Here is a 17,643-nt window from a genome sequence, read left to right on the forward strand (position 1 = left end):
TCGATGAATGAAGTGTTATTGTCAACTTTTAGCATCAAATAAACTTATCTCATCATAGCTTATGAAAATGCCCAAGGATGGAAAGAACATTGTCACTTTTCGGGTAATTACATAAGAGTGGTCTTTTGTCAAGAAAGAACATATGGATCAGGACTTCCACAAAGTCCATCAAAATAGTCAATTCAGTTTCTTCTAAGTCACCCTTCTACAAATAATGACTCCAGGGTTTTACATATAATGGTGGCTAGTCAGCCTCCAATTTTGGTGGTAAGGTTACAAGTCAACTATTAATAAACTTGTTTCCAACATCTCATGGTCAGTGTGGACCCACTGTTTGAATTCTACTGATCCTTCTGGACTGTAGTCAGTAAACAATTTTTCCGAGTGTGCGGTCAATGCTTCTTCTCCAGGACAATTTTTGCATCTTTATAACACACGGTCCTTCAAATTCAAACTGCATTTGGTCTTGCCTATTAGCGGTTTGTAGTCCTTTTGATATTAGCGGCTTGGAGCATGAGCTTTACTTTCTGGTGTATAGTGCAGATGCAAACAGAATATATACCTCAACCACTAACAGCAATCAACCACTTCCATCTGACATTACAGCATTTTGAAAAGCTAATTTCAGCTCCACTTTTATTACGGTAAGCTAAAACACCTCCTTTGGATTACACAACAGCAATTCCTTTTGCATCTGTTGTTTTGGGACCATTTAGCCAAACTGACACTATCTTTTGGGTGATTTCATCTCAAATCATACAGGTTAAGAGTGAATGTGTCACATCACTATTTCAAAGTTTGCTGGGAAAAAAAAAGAACTATGTTGAAGTTCCACATGATACCTCTCCAAAACTACAATATTTTGATTTTATGACAATTCGTTAAACTGCTACAGAAATGAGAGTATTTGTGAAAATGTCAGAAAGAAATGCCCCAGCCTCCTCCTTACCTCCGCCCAGTTGCCACTCCCATCATGCACTGGTGCTGCCACTCGCAGGGTAGTTTCAGTTGCCTGAGACTGCAGACGTGTGTGCAAGTTGCATTTGCGTGAGTGTGTGTATGCGTGTGCATATGTGTGTCTATTGGTGACAAAGGCCTTAATGGCCAAAAGCTATAATTGTGAGAATCTTTTTGTTGTGCCAATCGCGACTAAGCATCTCCGCTATATGGTGAGTAGCAACTTTCCTTCTCTGGTATTGTTACGTTCCATCCTGGATGTTCCAGAGGTCTAATATATATTTTTTCAAGAAAAATTCATGACCACGAGTTGACATGACCCATATCATTTGAGATGAAATCACCCTTATTTAATTGAACACATCCAACTAAATTCACCATCTCCACAGAATTTTCAGCTCCATCAATAAATTTACTAGCCAAGGTTTTGACAACTTTAACATCTGGTATAGCACAAATGCCTTTACCCTTCTTTAATTTTTGGACTGACTTGACAGTGTGTTCTGAAGCACCAAACTTTGCTACTATTTTCTTTGCTGACTTACTTTCTGGGGCCATAGTCAGCAGCTGTAATATTCTTGGCCTGTTGAATATATCAACTGCCTTTCTTCATCCATCAAAGAGATCAACATACTCTTTAAGTAAGTTGCAACTTATTTTTTTCTTCTGCAGAAAATCCAGCAGTAGATGTGATCTTGTCTGCAATCAGACTTTTCACACATTCAGTTTTCCTTTTTATGTAGCTAGGTTCACCTCTAGCAGTTAACCTCAGAATTTGCAATGGAGAAGTGCCTAGATAAGTCAAACCTTGATTGAATGTTTCAGAGGCATCCAACATAATTCATCTGAAATGGAGAATCTTAATGTTAAACTATAGTTTGATGTACTGCTCTTTGCATCTAGTGCAAATTTTATGGCCAGGTATCACATTCATTTTTTGCTGCGTTTTTGAAAGCACTGGACATTACAATGCAATTTTTCTTTCCAAATGGATTGCAACCCAATTTCTGTGCTATTTCATGCTTGTCGAGGTATTTTGCTTTGTGGTGCAAGCAGACTAGGTCATTATCAACATGCTGGACCTCTCATTGTAGAGCAAGTAATTTTTGCTCTGCTGACCAACGGCCCACAGACTCAAGCCCAATTTTTTTCAAATAAAATTTGGCATTGTGGCATTTTGATGATAATTTTTTCCAGTCACATATTCAGGCATTGGACTATCATTCATCAACACACTGGAATACACTCCAAACAGAATTTAGGTTACTGGTAAGCACAGCACTTTGTAAGGAGCATTATAGTGAGGTGAAGACTGTCATGCAATAGCAATATGCACATATACAGATGGTGATTCCACATAATTATGGTACAAAATGGCAATGAACTGTACTCAGATGATTCAAGTGAAAAGGTTTCCCATGTGATTATTGCCACACAATGGGAATTAGCAGACTTTGAATGTGGATTGGTTGTTGGAACTAGATGCATTGGAAATTGCATCTCAGAAATCATTAGGGAATTAAAAAGTGTGCCAAGAATACCAAACTTCAGGCCTTACCTCTTACCACGAACAATGCACTGGCCGATGGCCTTCACTTAATTACCAAGAGCAGCGGTGTTTGCGTAGAGCTGTCAGTGCTGAAAGACAAGCAGCATTGTGTGAAATAGCTGCAGAAATCAATGTGGGACGTATGGCAAATGTATCCATTAGGGCAGTGCACTGAAATTTGGTGTTAATGGACTAATGGCAGCAGACGACTGACGACTGACGACAGTGCCTTTGCTAACAGCATGACATCGCGTGTAGCACTTCTCCCTGGCATGTGATCACATCGGTTGGACCCTAGATGATTGGGAAACCATAGCCTGGTCAGATGAATCCCAACTTCAGATGGTAAGAGATGATGGTAAGGTTCCAAGTGTGGCACAGAGTCCATAAAGCCATGGACTCAAGTTGTCAATAAGGAATAATGCAAACTTGTGGTGACTCCATAATGGCATGGGCTGTATTTACATGGAATGGACTGAGTCCTCAGTTCCAACTAAACTGATCACTGACAGGAAATGGTTATGTTTGGCTACTTGGAGATCATTTGCAGCCATTCATTCATGGACTTCACATCCCAAAACGACGATGGAATTTTTATGGATGAGAATGCAGCACATGACCAGGCCATAACAGCTTGTGGTTAGTCTGACGAACTTTCTGAACAGTTTGAGTTAATGATTTGGCCACCCAGATCACCTGACATAAATCTCATTGAACAGTTATGGGACACAATCAAGAGGTCAGTTCGTGCACAAAATCTTGTACTGGCAACACTTTCAGAATTATGGATGGCTACAGAGGCAGCATGGCTCAATATTTCTGCAGCGGACTTCCAACGACTTGTTGAGTCCATGCCACATCGAGTTGTTGCACTACGACAGGCAAAAGGAGGTCCGACACGATATTAGGAAGTATATCATCACTTTTGTCATCACAGTGTATAATTAACAAACACAGCTTCTAACAATAAGTAACCAGCATGCCACAAGAGGCTGTGCTGTGTGCTCAACTTGAACAAAGATACTGCATTAACTACTCTCTGGGTTAAACAAACAGTGAAACACAGTACACTCTACACTGTATTTTGTGAGTACACAGTGGCACACAAGGAAACAGTCAAAATTTTCACAGCGAGCAGGAATTGTTTTTGTGGGCCAGCAGGCAGTCTCGTCTTAGGGGATGGGGACACACACCAGAAAACCGGTCAGTTCAGCTGGTGGAGGCCTGGATAAAGGGAGAGTCAGCATAAGGCGTCAGCTGAAGGTGGCTGCTGGATCTCAGTTTTGCAGCTGAGTCTACGTTCACTGATGGAAGTCCACTGATTATTTACTTCAGCCATTTCAGCGATAGGTGGCATGCGAGATAGGATCATGGTAGAAACTGTGAACAATGTCACCGTGTACCAGCATAATATAACACATACTACTTGCCAATATACAAATTAAAAAATACATGTAACAAAACACATACAACAGTTTCCTCCTGTGTAGCCTTTTGCCATGGTAGATTTCCTCAAATCTGTCCATCATTTTCAGTTATTGTTAGTGCATAATGGAAAATCAAACATGATTTTCTGAATGCTTGAAAACATGCTCTTTCCAACTGTCATTAATTTGAAGTCAGTTATGGGAAATAGATAGAAAAAAATGAATAAAATGTGATCTATTTTTGTAATTTTTATTAATATCAAGTTTGAAGTGATTTTGTAGAAATTTAGAAAGCAGTATGTGGATGGTATTTTTTATTGGAAAACCTTATGTTGCTAAGTTCTTGTATCCAAATTTTCATGTTTATTATGCTTTTAATAAACAACATATAAAAAGCCACAGACAAAACTTTTAGTGGCAGTGCAATTATCCAGGCTATTTTGTTTCTTTTTATGTAGCACTCTTAGCCCATGTTGTAGATTAAACCCCAGGGTTCCAGGGAAGGAGGTGGGGGGCTTAAAAACACATTATTTCAAACCAAAGTGGTTTTGAAGCTCTGAAAATGGTATTTGTAAAAGAAGTGTCAAATATGCCCTGTTTTCAATGAATCTGTAGATTATTGTAAAATATTTGGCGAATGAAATTTTCATTCCACAACCTTGTGCTACTGACCTACTGCATATTAGGTCTCATGTCCAGCATTTGTTTACTCTATGAGATCTAAGATTCCAACATTTACATTTTTTCAAGCCCCAATTTTTGTGGGCAGCTTTGGTTAAAATTTTCTAGCATTCTTTGCCAGTATAGATAATTAAATAGAATTTTTTTGCTGTTAAAACCATTGTCTTTCTAATGAGCCCAATTTGAACGTTTTATAGAGCATGCCTTTTTGCAAAATCAGGTCAAACATAGTGCATTTTTGACCTTTTTATAAAGTCTGCAACTTTTAGCTCAATTTTAGCTCAAATGGTAGAAAAGTTAAACTTTATATTTGAGAATCTTGCATTATTGGTTATTACATGCCAAGCTGTACATTTGTCATACCTTTAGTACCAGAGATAAAAGAAGCCAAACACTCAAATTTTTCAGGCGATTTTGCCTAAAATGTTCTAGCTGATTATGGGTCATAAAATTCTGTTCATTATTACTGTTAAGAGAATGCATAATGTTGCACAAGATGGCCAAATTTCATTTCATTCATACAATATTTCCTGAGATATAACGGATCAAAGTAGCCTGAAATTCACACTTGCTCTTTGCACAGTCACACATAGAATAAAACAGCTGACTATATCTTGGCCAGTATTCATTTGACAAATGTTAAACTTTACCAATATTCACTGGGGACACATGCAAATGTTCACATACTATTTCATCAAAATCTGTGAGGGTCAAGCAGGAAAATGTTCCAAAATTAGGTGATTTGACATGTAATGACCCTAAAGCAATACATTGTCCAAAAGGCATAACTTTAAACTGATAGATGGCATCAGGAGTTATAAAGTCTCATTAACCTCGATTTACCAGGAGCCTGTCAGCATATTCACAGCTGAGAAATGCTTTGCTCCTTTCAAGCACTCTAGGATGTCACAAGGCCTGACAATGGACAGGTATCCTGCTTCGTGACTTTGTTCAAGTCCCCATTACTCAATGCAGGAATGCTATGCCCCATCCTTCTCCTTCACAAGGACACACTATAGGACCAGGAGCTCCCTGCAGATTCAATGACATCATCTTGCAGCATCTTATCCACTTGCTCCTGGCTCATCTGTCATTCAGCCAGCAACACTCTATATGAGCACTGTGTTAATACAGGTTTATCCACTGGGTTGCTTGGTCTATCTTGTCTCCACTACGGATTTGAGACCCTCTGAAAACTGATGCAGGATGGCTATGACTCATTGCTGTTGTTCCTCAATCAGGCCAGATACTACTAGCAATTCAACAGTAACTTCCTCCTCTGCATTGCCTTTAGTGACAGCAGAGCAAGTTCTTCATTGAAGACACTAAGTTGCCCTGCCTGGGCTGGTTCACCTGTCTGACAAAAATAACTTTAGTGATGAGCTATTGCTGCTCACGACAATTAGTGACCCGAAGTTCTCCTTGGCCACCCGCAACACTTGTGATCATTGCTGGCTTCTAGAATTCTTTTGTGAGCCTCAGTAGCTTTTCACAATTGACAAAAGCTTCACAGTTTAACTAAGCATCTCAAATGATGAATGGAGCTCATCTCACTGATATCAGCAGGATAATAATATCTTCAACACCAAACAACTGCGCAGAGCAATCTTTGTTATGTGTTCTTACTGGAATAGCTTCACCAGTGTGGAGCTATGATCTTCCACAGCTTGTGATGCTTGCAAGAACTCCGAACAAAGAACAGCATTATGACTACATTTTGCTACATTGAGAAATTCCAAGGCCTGCATTCTAGTTATCCTTGCAATACATATTCCAGTTGGCTAACATATTTCCCTTTTGTAACTTTTGGCACAATCATTCCCCCCCCCCCCCCCCCCTCATGGAACCGAGTCTTCTTTAGCTGATAATGACAAGCATCCAACATCACAGGAAAGGAAACACTGAGTCGACTAGGCCCGCATCTCGTGGTCGTGCGGTAGCGTTCTCGCTTCCCAAGCGCGGGTTCCCGGGTTCGATTCCCGGCGGGGTCAGGGATTTTCTCTGCCTCGTGATGGCTGGGTGTTGTGTGCTGTCCTTAGGTTAGTTAGGTTTAAGTAGTTCTAAGTTCTAGGGGACTGATGACCATAGATGTTAAGTCCCATAGTGCTCAGAGCCATTTGAACCATTTTTGAGTCGACTAGTGCCTGGACAGGTTGCCAGTCAATGATGATATCACTGATATTTCCTGGCATCTTGGTGATTGTCATTGATGAAGGATTACGATCTGCAGTGGCCTCCCTTCCACAGATGGTTCCCTCACACAGTTTTTCTGAAGTATACAACAAACCGAGCATCCTGTACCTACACTCCTGGAAATTGAAATAAGAACACCGTGAATTCATTGTCCCAGGAAGGGGAAACTTTATTGACACATTCCTGGGGTCAGATACATCACATGATCACACTGACAGAACCACAGGCACATAGATACAGGCAACAGAGCATGCACAATGTCGGCACTAGTACAGTGTATATCCACCTTTCGCAGCAATGCAGGCTGCTATTCTCCCATGGAGACGATCGTAGAGATGCTGGATGTAGTCCTGTGGAACGGCTTGCCATGCCATTTAAACCTGGCGCCTCAGTTGGACCAGCGTTCGTGCTGGACGTGCAGACCGCGTGAGACGACGCTTCATCCAGTCCAAAACATGCTCAATGGGGGACAGATCCGGAGATCTTGCTGGCCAGGGTAGTTGACTTACACCTTCTAGAGCACGTTGGGTGGCACGGGATACATGCGGACGTGCATTGTCCTGTTGGAACAGCAAGTTCCCTTGCCGGTCTAGGAATGGTAGAACGATGGGTTCGATGACGGTTTGGATGTACCGTGCACTATTCAGTGTCCCCTCGACGATCACCAGTGGTGTACGGCCAGTGTAGGAGATCGCTCCCCACACCATGATGCCGGGTGTTGGCCCTGTGTGCCTCGGTCGTATGCAGTCCTGATTGTGGCGCTCACCTGCACGGCGCCAAACACGCATACGACCATCATTGGCACCAAGGCAGAAGCGACTCTCATCGCTGAAGACGACACGTCTCCATTCGTCCCTCCATTCACGCCTGTCGCGACACCACTGGAGGCGGGCTGCACGATGTTGGGGCGTGAGGGGAAGACGGCCTAACGGTGTGCGGGACCGTAGCCCAGCTTCATGGAGACGGTTGCGAATGGTCCTCGCCGATACCCCAGGAGCAACAGTGTCCCTAATTTGCTGGGAAGTGGCGGTGCGGTCCCCTACGGCACTGCGTAGGATCCTACGGTCTTGGCGTGCATCCGTGCGTCGCTGCGGTCCGGTCCCAGGTCGACGGGCACGTGCACCTTCCGCCGACCACTGGCGACAACATCGATGTACTGTGTAGACCTCACGCCCCACGTGTTGAGCAATTCGGCGGTACGTCCACCCGGCCTCCCGCATGCCCACTATACGCCCTCGCTCAAAGTCCGTCAACTGCACATACGGTTCACGTCCACGCTGTCGCGGCATGCTACCAGTGTTAAAGACTGCGATGGAGCTCCGTATGCCACGGCAAACTGGCTGACACTGACGGCGGCGGTGCACAAATGCTGCGCAGCTAGCGCCATTCGACGGCCAACACCGCGGTTCCTGGTGTGTCCGCTGTGCCGTGCGTGTGATCATTGCTTGTACAGCCCTCTCGCAGTGTCCGGAGCAAGTATGGTGGGTCTGACACACCGGTGTCAATGTGTTCTTTTTTCCATTTCCAGGAGTGTATGAAGGGCGATGGGGAATGGTTCACACCACACTACCTTGTTCAGGGTATGGCAAAAGGCTTTGTCCCACAAGTCAACTATAATCATTTGTCACTGGCTGGTGTGAATAGAACTGTTGTGATGTTTGACATCTGGTGGCATAGTAGTAATTGAAAACTTGCCTTCTTTGTAACAGCATAGAATGTGTCCAGGGAGTCCACAGAGTAAACACCCCACTTTACTGTTCTCTGCCCTCCAAATGGCTGTTCTGCTAAGCGGTATTCTATTGGCACAGAAGTTGGCTGTACCTGCGTTGGGTGGTTCACTGGGTTGTCATTTGATGGCTGTGGCCTAAGTTTGAGTTGATAGAGTCCATTCTTCGTGGTGTGTTCAGCTGGTGACTGAGTGCTCAAGATTTAAGCACTTCTTGAAAATTCTCTACTACCCCCCTGATATATCAGGTCAATGTCCAATGCAGCCATGTCTTGCATCCTCAGTCTAACATTTCTGGCTGCCATGCTTGGTTGTATCTCTTTTCTTACTATCTTGCATATGAGCTCATGGTGGTACTCCACACCTGCCATAGGGATCACATTCAGCAGTCAGCCATCTCTTTCATCAGAAATGCTCACTCGCATGGTCTCTATCTCTCTCTTTTTATTTATGTTGCATTTCCTCAATTTGCTGCCACCACTTGATGAATTCCTCTGTCACTGTGACATCTTCTACCAGAAGAGCCTGGTACACGTCTTCTATAATTTCATCCATCAAGTGTGGGATTTTGTTAGCTTCTGTCTTATGATTAATAATGTGGCATGGGGCCAAAACATTTGGTATGTACAAATGTGTCGTTTCTCCATGATGTTGGACCCTACTCTTCAATTGGTCTTTTGCTAAGCAGACTTCCTGCTGGCTTCTGTTTGGCCTGGAATTTGTGCCAGCTACTGAGTTTCTCTTTGTTGTTCTCAAACTACTACTGGGCTGTGCTGTTCAAGTAAAAGTACTTCTTCCCCATACACATAATGACATCCCACCTGTTGTATTTGGTGACTCAATTGAATCCTTTCAGGCATTCTATAGGGTTCTGACCAATGTCTCTGGAAAACACTGGACACCTGAGTGCAGCTCACTTACTGTTGTTTTGGAATCCATCTCTCTCCTAAATATATAGAGCTTAGCAACATTCTCATGCTTGTATTCTGGTTACTGTCCACGTAGGAAATGGCTTTTACATAGCCTAACTGGAGCCTTTGGTATGTATATGTTTCGAGGTACCCGGCATCCCCATCAAATAATGTCACGACTTTAAAAGTACAATCAAGTCCAAATCTGAATGCAGGATCATCAATGAAGTACAACACTTAAAACTGAAACCATGTTTACTACTCACAACAATGTACAAGCAGAACAGAACAGAACTCCTTGATGGATTGTGTAGCTTTTTACACAAACAAAGAATATTCCAGAAGTCTGGTATTCATACAAACATTGAATACAACATAACATATTTGCAAGAACGTTCAAGTAATAATGAATACTAAGTAACAAATAATTCCTGATTGTTAGGTTTGAATTGGTGACCTGTAGCATGGCAGCCAGCACAACTTACCACTATTCCTGCAGCAGTATCGCTACATCTTGGTTAATATATGACAAACCGGTTTTACTAAATTAACCTGCATGCAGAGTGAAGTAGTTGTGGAAATTCTTTAATTTTCTACTGGCTCAGCACAATCAACTTACTTTATTGTGAATTTATTGACTTTTGTCTCATGTTGTTGTGTAGTTTTGAGGGTGTAACACACAACTGCTGCCATAGAAGAGTGAGTCACAACAGCACCATTGATAGTACAAATAAAAATATTCCTAACAGAAATAAAAATATTCTTCCTTCATCAAATGTAAGTTATCCATAAATTGTATAAATTCTGAAGCAACTACTCCGCTTACCTCAACTGGACAATTTCCACACTGCTCAAAACAGAGAAGACGACATTTGTGCCCACATTCCATTGTACGCTTGCAGTTCCTACGACATTTCACTTCTGATGGATCAGAACTGCAATGTACCTGATGGGTATGTCCACAACTTAGTTGCACTTTGACTTCGACAACACATTCTCCACATTCCTCGTAACACTTCTTGTAGCACTTGTGATTTTTTTTGCAACTAGCATTGTTTTTTTCACAAGGTTTATTACATTTGTACTGTAAAAGAAATCTGTTGAAGAACATTAAAGAAATCAAACCAAAATAACTTTTGAAACAGGTTTAAAAAATATATTTAGAACAGTGTTTTGTTCTATGTTTAAGAGTAATTATTGCAACCTAACTTGCACAGTGCAATAGCCTACTGACGTATTCTTCATTAAGATTAGTTAACAAGAACGTGACTGCTCAAGAACAATCTAGTTTCGAGAAAAGTGAAACACCAAGACAAAGAGATGTGATCAAAATGTAATTTATTCCACTGATTAGGGACATGACACTACACAAATGATTAGGCTTAGAGACCTGTACATGCACTGTGACTGTGAAAATACAGTACAGAGTAGAGCCACTGTGTAGTGCAATCAGAGCCGCTAGATGTCATGGTGTGGAATAAAAGAATGCCTGAATATGTTGCTGGGTAATACTCTGCCACACAGTTTGTAGGCGCATACATGAAGTACAGACTATGGCTGCAGGAGGGCCTAAACTAACGTATTGCTGACCAACCATATCCCAAACATGTTCGATGGACGACATAACAGGCAAACGGCAGGCTAGGGAAGCAGTCGTACCCCTCCTTCTTCGAGGAAGGTTTGCTTATTCTTCACCACATGTGGCCAGTCATCATCCTGCTGAAACATGGCACGTGGGATGGCCTGCAGCAGAGGCAGTGCACTGGGTTGTTAAACCTCCCTGGTGTAGAAGTAGCTATTCACATTGTCCTCAGGATGCAAGAGTTGAGATCGCTTGTTATCGTCGCTGGTGCTCCAGTCATCCAACTTGGTATTTGTCCTTTATGATCTCCAACAATACAGTTTGTCTGATTGTATTCACCACGGCAGCATCAAATGCATATGAGGCCATCACTATAGGACAAGTTCAAGTGGGACTCATCCGAAATCACTACATTTTACCACTTAGCATGACAGTGTCCGCTTTCATGTACCCATTGCAGTCTGTGGTGTTGGTGGATTCTGATCAATGTAAGTCGATGCAATAGCTTGCGTGCCACAAGTCCATCATGCAGAAGATGGCATCAAATTGTCGATGCAGACATGCCCACCCCCTTACAGTGCTGCAACACTGTGGATGAAGCTGTTATGTCTGTAACAGCCACATGGAGAGGATGGCGGTCATCTCGTGCTGTCGTCACATTGAGTCGTCTGGTACTTTGTAGGCACTATGTACGGCCCTCAGTTGTGTATGATGGAGGTGGTGATTATTGTATATGTAAGAGCACAAGCCAAGCTCTGAAATAATAAAAGGATGAGTAATAATACATAATCAATGAAGAAATGATACCACAGTGGGAAACATTCACTGGCATCAGACAGAATGGTCTAATGTTCACAAGAGTGAACTGAGTAAAGTGAGCAAAAGAATAATACCAAAGTACTCAGTGCATGACAGATATTGTGCACTGTGAGAGAAAAAGAGAGTGGGCTACACTACATCACTGGAAACCAATGAGATGCCTAGAATTACACAATATCATAAAGGACAGGGCATCTCTCTACCTGAAATCAACCTTTGAAGCACACAACAGAAAAAGTGTTAAGTTGCACTCCATGAAAAGTGAGGAACACTTGACATGTTGAAGACAGGTGGGGTAGGACGAGAAAGTTAATGGAACATGAGAACACAAGGTCTTCATAGTCAGTCAGTCAATAGTTCACTTAGTGACACAGTCAGTTCTCAAGTCTCAGGTGTTTGTTTATATGGCTAATCTCAAGTCACTCAGAGAACAGTTAAGAGCACAGACTGCACCAGACAAGAAAAGTCAATTTCAGCAGAGGTCACAAATTCTTTGCTTGTGTGATATTATGGGAATTTAGGCCACGTTAATGAATAATATTTGATCTTGAGTTTACCTCATTAGGTTATTTCTCAACAGTATTTAAGGCAGCTATTCAAATACTGCTTGTACGGCCTTTGGCTGATGTTCCTCAGTCACCAAATCCCTTGCAATGCCCATGCCTGGGATTCAACTATGATTCAGGGTGCTCAACAGCTATAGTTATCAGTGCCCTTGCCAAATATGACAGTATGCACTTGATGAGGTGACTGAAGTCTTCACTCCTATGGAATCGTTTTGGTCAATGGCCCACGGACATGTATTAGCGATCCAGAATGGGATTTTCACTCTGCAGTGGAGTGTGTGCTGATATGAAACTTCCTGGCAGATTAAAACTGTGTGCCGGACCGAGACTCGAACTCGGGACCTATGTCTGGAAACGTCCCCCAGGCTGTGGCTAAGCCATGTCTCCGCTATATCCTTTCTTACAGGAGTGCTAGTTCTGCAAGGTTCGCAGGAGAGCTTCTGTAAAGTTTGGAAAGTAGGAGACGAGGTACAGATAGAAGTAAAGCTGTGAGGACAGGGCGTGAGTCATGCTTGGGTAGCTCAGTTGGTAGAGCACTTGCCCGCGAAAGGTCTGAGTTCGAGTCTCGGTCCGGCACACAGTTTTAATCTGCCAGGAAGTTTTATGTATTAGTGACTTCAATGTCTGTCTGGCATTACAACACAAATGACAGCCACTTATCACTATATTTACAATGTGTAATAAAAATCAAATATGGCTGCAGCATGTTTCCACAAATATTCATGATCTTTCCTCATAATGTAATAAAACTATAATATACACTGCCTGCTCAAAAAAATTGAAGTACTGAGGAAGAGAGGAGGAAATGAAGTGAAACTTCATGAATTGAGAGGGTGTGTGACATTATTTCAGTGGTCACAAAATCAAGTCAAATTTACAAAGAAGTTGGCAGTATGAGCCCACTTATCAGTATGATGTTGACCCCCTCTGACCTGGATGCATACAATGACTTGGATTGGAAGGGTGTCATGAAGCCATTGCATCCTCTCCTGAGGGAAGCTGGCCTACAACTGTTGTGCCTGATCCTTTACATCCTGGATGCTGCTACTGGGACAGAGTTAAACATCCAAGCTGGTCCCACACAGGTTCAGTCGGGAACAGTATTATGGATCTTGCTGTCCACAGGAGTTCCTCAGCATCACACAGACAGTTCACAGAGATGTGTAATTTGTGGATAAGCATTTTCTTGTCGAAAAATGAGAACACAATACTGTCGTGAGAGATAACACGTAATGCGCCATATGGCTGAGCTGTCAAGAGTTCTCTATGTCACCACCAGCCAAGACCTGAAGTCATACCCAGTGGCTCTCTACACCATGACACCAGGAGCAACATCACTGTCTCTCCATATTATTGGAAGAATGGGGCCTCTCCCAATTCACAGCCATACTCGCTGATGATTAGTCATCCAAGTTAGTGCAGAACCATGCTTCATTACTGAATGCAATGAAATAGCTCTCATCAGCAGTCCATGCTCCCTGATCATGGCATCCAAAACACAGCTGTTTGTCTTGGGGTGTTAACATGAGTCAATGCATTGGGTGGTAATTCCCTAGTCTGGCTGCTGCCAGTCTCCAATGAATGGTGCAGCATGAAACAGGGTGATGAAGGAATCCATCACTTGTTATCGGATGGCAGGCAAAGACGTGAACCTCGATGATGAGTTTGCCTGCCCTCAAGTTCCTATGCTGCCCATCATCGGGCCAATGTCACATCCACCTGCCCCACAAATCTGGATATTGCACGACCACCCAGGTGGCAAAATGAGCACCCACAATGAGGCCTCTTTCAAAATGTCAGGTGCTGATAATGTTGTTCCACATGAGTTCAAATCATTTGTGTGTCCCTGATGGAGACTGCTCTACATCTGATGCTGTTCATGTCCCTTATACACAGCTTTCCAGACCTCGTAATATCACTAAACATGAACAACACTAATGCACTTGGGTGGCTGTCCTACCAGTCAAAAACAACGGAAAACTTGATCGTTTGCAAAGCATTTTCCCAGATACATCTTACTAATTGTCCACTAATAATAAATGGAGTAAGCCTCAAATGGTCTGATAACAAGTAAAAGTTGGTTAACAGTAATGTACAAATACATTAAAAATATATCTTAAAAGAGAAATGGCCACACATTCAGCTTAAATATACAACTCAGATGATCACAGTTAGTTTGATCACTGATTAAAGGATGAAAGAATCACTCTGAAGCACATTAAAATAACTTACCCAGTAATTTGGGCAGGAGTGTGAACAATACAGAAAAAACTTTAAAACATTTCCCAAACTTATGTCATTGTTACTAAAAAAAAAGAAGAACTACTATGTAGTAACACTGTTCACGTTTACGTCGCACTTCACTTAGCGTAGACCGGGACTGTGTCCTAGGCATTCCCGATGTTAACTGACTGGGCACGGCCCGTGCTGTCGGAGTTGTTGTTGTTGTTGTTGTTGTTGTTATGCCGGCAGAGGTCGCGTCCGAATTCTCGCGTGCCCTCTGGTGGGCGGGACTCTACTTGCAGCAACAAACCGTCCATGACGCGCCGTGCCAATGTGCGCCTCCCGCGATCTTTCTGGTGGCTACTGCACTCCTCCTCCTTCGGGGGGGTGAAGCCACTGTGATCCACTGCGGCGGAAGGTGGAGCGTCGGGCAGGAGTGATGACCTCCACATCCATTGGATGGCCAGAGTCGGGGGGATCTGCCAACCCTCGAGCCGGAACCTTTGAATACGGCTGGAAGTGACCCACACGAAGAGGCCTCCGTCGTCCCACAACCTGAGCCCGGGACAGAACAGGCGACAAGCTGTCGAACTCCGGATCCTGTTCCACCTCAGGAGGGGCAAGACCCAGTGGCGGGGACGAAGGGGAAGGGACGACCACAGGTGAACCAGCCTCCTGAGAAACCGGGCCTGCTAGGGGGGCCGGCTCTCGCTGGGGCATCTCGAACGATGGCGATGCCGGTGCTGGAGCTACTGGAGGCTGCCTAGGCAGAGAACCATCGCAGTGCGGCAGAGTCACAGTGGGGAAAGGAGGTAACGTCCCCTGTGAAACCAACAAAGTTGCCGGCAATGGGGAAGCCGGTGTCCAAGAGGTCGGAGGTTGGGTGCCCGAACGTGGACGTAGCTGATTTTGGTGACGACGTATCACCCGGTCCCCCGCCTGCAAGGTATAGAACTGGCGGCCATTTCGGCGCAGGACCACCGCCGGTATCCAACGTGGATTGCGACCAAACCCACGGGCCCAGACCGACATACCCAGCTGAAAGCCAGGTACTCCGTTCTCCCATTGGTGTGGTCCGGTATGCCGTCAAGAAAAACGTCAATGCTTCCTCCGCATCTGCATCTTAAATGAGCGCACCATGCGCTCGGCTTCCCCATTCGATTGTGGATGGAAGGGGGGAGAGCAAATGTGCCGAATACCGAAGCGCCTACAAAAATCCTGGAAGGTCTGCGAAATAAACTGCGGTCCATTGTCCGAGACCAGGGTGATTGGCAGACCTTCCACAGAAACGATTTTTGCTAGTGCCTGGATTGCAACTTCTGAAGTGGTTGAGGAGCAGCGAACCACATATGGGAATCGGGAATAAGCATCAATGACAATGAGCCAAAAGCCATGGAGAAACGGGCCCGCAAAATCGATGTGAACACGTTCCCATGCTTGGGTTGCCGGCGGCCATGAAGAGAACGCTGCCCTGGGAGATGGTTGTTGGCTCGCACACTGGGAACAGGCGGCCACCAAGTGCTCAATTTCTCTGTCAATACCGGGCCAGTACACATGTCTGCGAGCCAAGGTTTTAGTACGGGAAACACCCCAGTGCCCCGCATGTAATAACGTGAGGACCTCCCTTCGTAAACGTAGGATCCGGGCCCACCGGAAGACGGGAAAGAGCGTCGGCGCTGGCATGCTGTCCTGTAGGGCGAAAATGAATGTCATAATGGTACTTAGAGAGGAACAAGGCCCAGCGCTGTAGTCTGTGGGCCGCCCTATCCGGAATCTGAGAGGCGGGGCCAAATAACGATATTAACGGCTTATGGTCAGTGATTAACTGAAACTTCATGCCATACAAGAAACAGTGAAACTTGGTAACAGCGTAGACAATGGCCAAAGCCTCTTTTTCCACCTGGGCGTAATGGGGCTGCGCGGGACTAAGCGTTTTAGACGCAAACGCCAGTGGTTGCTCGGAACCATCTGCTTTGCGATGGGCCAGGACCGCCCCCACCCCATACTGCGAAGCATCTGTAGCCAGGACCAACGGCTTATGGGGATCAAAAGTAGCCAAACAAGGGGCTGACGTGAGGAGGCCCTTCAACGAGGTGAATGGTCGCTCCCATGCAGGCGACCAATCAAAAGGAACACCCTTGTGCAGAAGGCAGCACAGGGGGTGGGCTATAGTGGAAGCCCTGGGAATGAACCGGTGGTAATAGGCTATCTTGCCTAAAAAAGCTTGTAACTCTTTCAGCGGAGCGGGCCGAGGAACGTTGACGATACCTTGGACCAAACTTCGTAGTGGCTGGATGCCGTGCTGAGATATGGTGTAGCCCACATACTCAATGGACGGTTGGAAGAAGGTTGACTTATGCAGGTTGCAACGCAAGCCCACAGAACTGAATTTGAGAAATAAGGTGCGAAGGTTGTGCAAGTGTTCCTTCATGATGCGGCCTGTGACAATTATGTCATCCAGGTAATTAATACAATGAGAGATTGTCGACGTGACATGCTCAAGATAACGCTGGAATATCGCCGGGGCACTGGATATTCCAAAGGCCAACTGCTGGTATTGGTAAAGGCCAAACGGGATTTTTACGACCGCCAGCCATTTGGAGTTCTCATCAAGTGGTAACTGATGATAAGCCTCCGACAGATCGATTTTCGAAAAATATTGGCCTCCCGCCACGGCGGAGAACAATTCATCAGCACGAGGCAAAGGATTGGTGTCCACCACCAATTGTGAATTAATGGTGACCTTGAAATCGCCACAAAGACGTAATTTTCCCGAGGGCTTCCTTACAATAACGAGGGGCGAAACCCACTCACTGGAAGAAATGGGAAGAACGACCCCTAGGGCTGTCAGCCGGTCTAGCTCTTCCTTTACCTGAGGGCGGAGAGCCAAGGGGATCTGACTCGCGCGTAGAAAACGCGGGCGAGCCGACGCCTTCAACGTTAAGTGAGCTTCAAAATCTGAAACACGCCCAGGGCCTCCTCAAAAATATCTGGAAAGTCTGAGATCAA

General features: G+C 44.4%; 1 protein-coding gene across 1 annotated transcript in view; it reads right to left on the reverse strand.

Moving 5' to 3' along the window:
- LOC126235420 (NFX1-type zinc finger-containing protein 1-like) overlaps positions 1 to 17,643 on the reverse strand; it is a 362,382-nt gene that overhangs the window by 214,795 nt on the left and 129,944 nt on the right. Inside the window, exon 6 of the mRNA XM_049944143.1 lies at positions 10,271 to 10,528. Coding sequence (XP_049800100.1) covers positions 10,271 to 10,528 — 258 coding nt within the window. The remainder of the gene's footprint in view (positions 1 to 10,270; positions 10,529 to 17,643) is intronic.

This window comes from Schistocerca nitens, chromosome 2 (genome assembly GCF_023898315.1).
Source record: "Schistocerca nitens isolate TAMUIC-IGC-003100 chromosome 2, iqSchNite1.1, whole genome shotgun sequence".
Lineage (NCBI taxonomy): Eukaryota > Metazoa > Arthropoda > Insecta > Orthoptera > Acrididae > Schistocerca > Schistocerca nitens.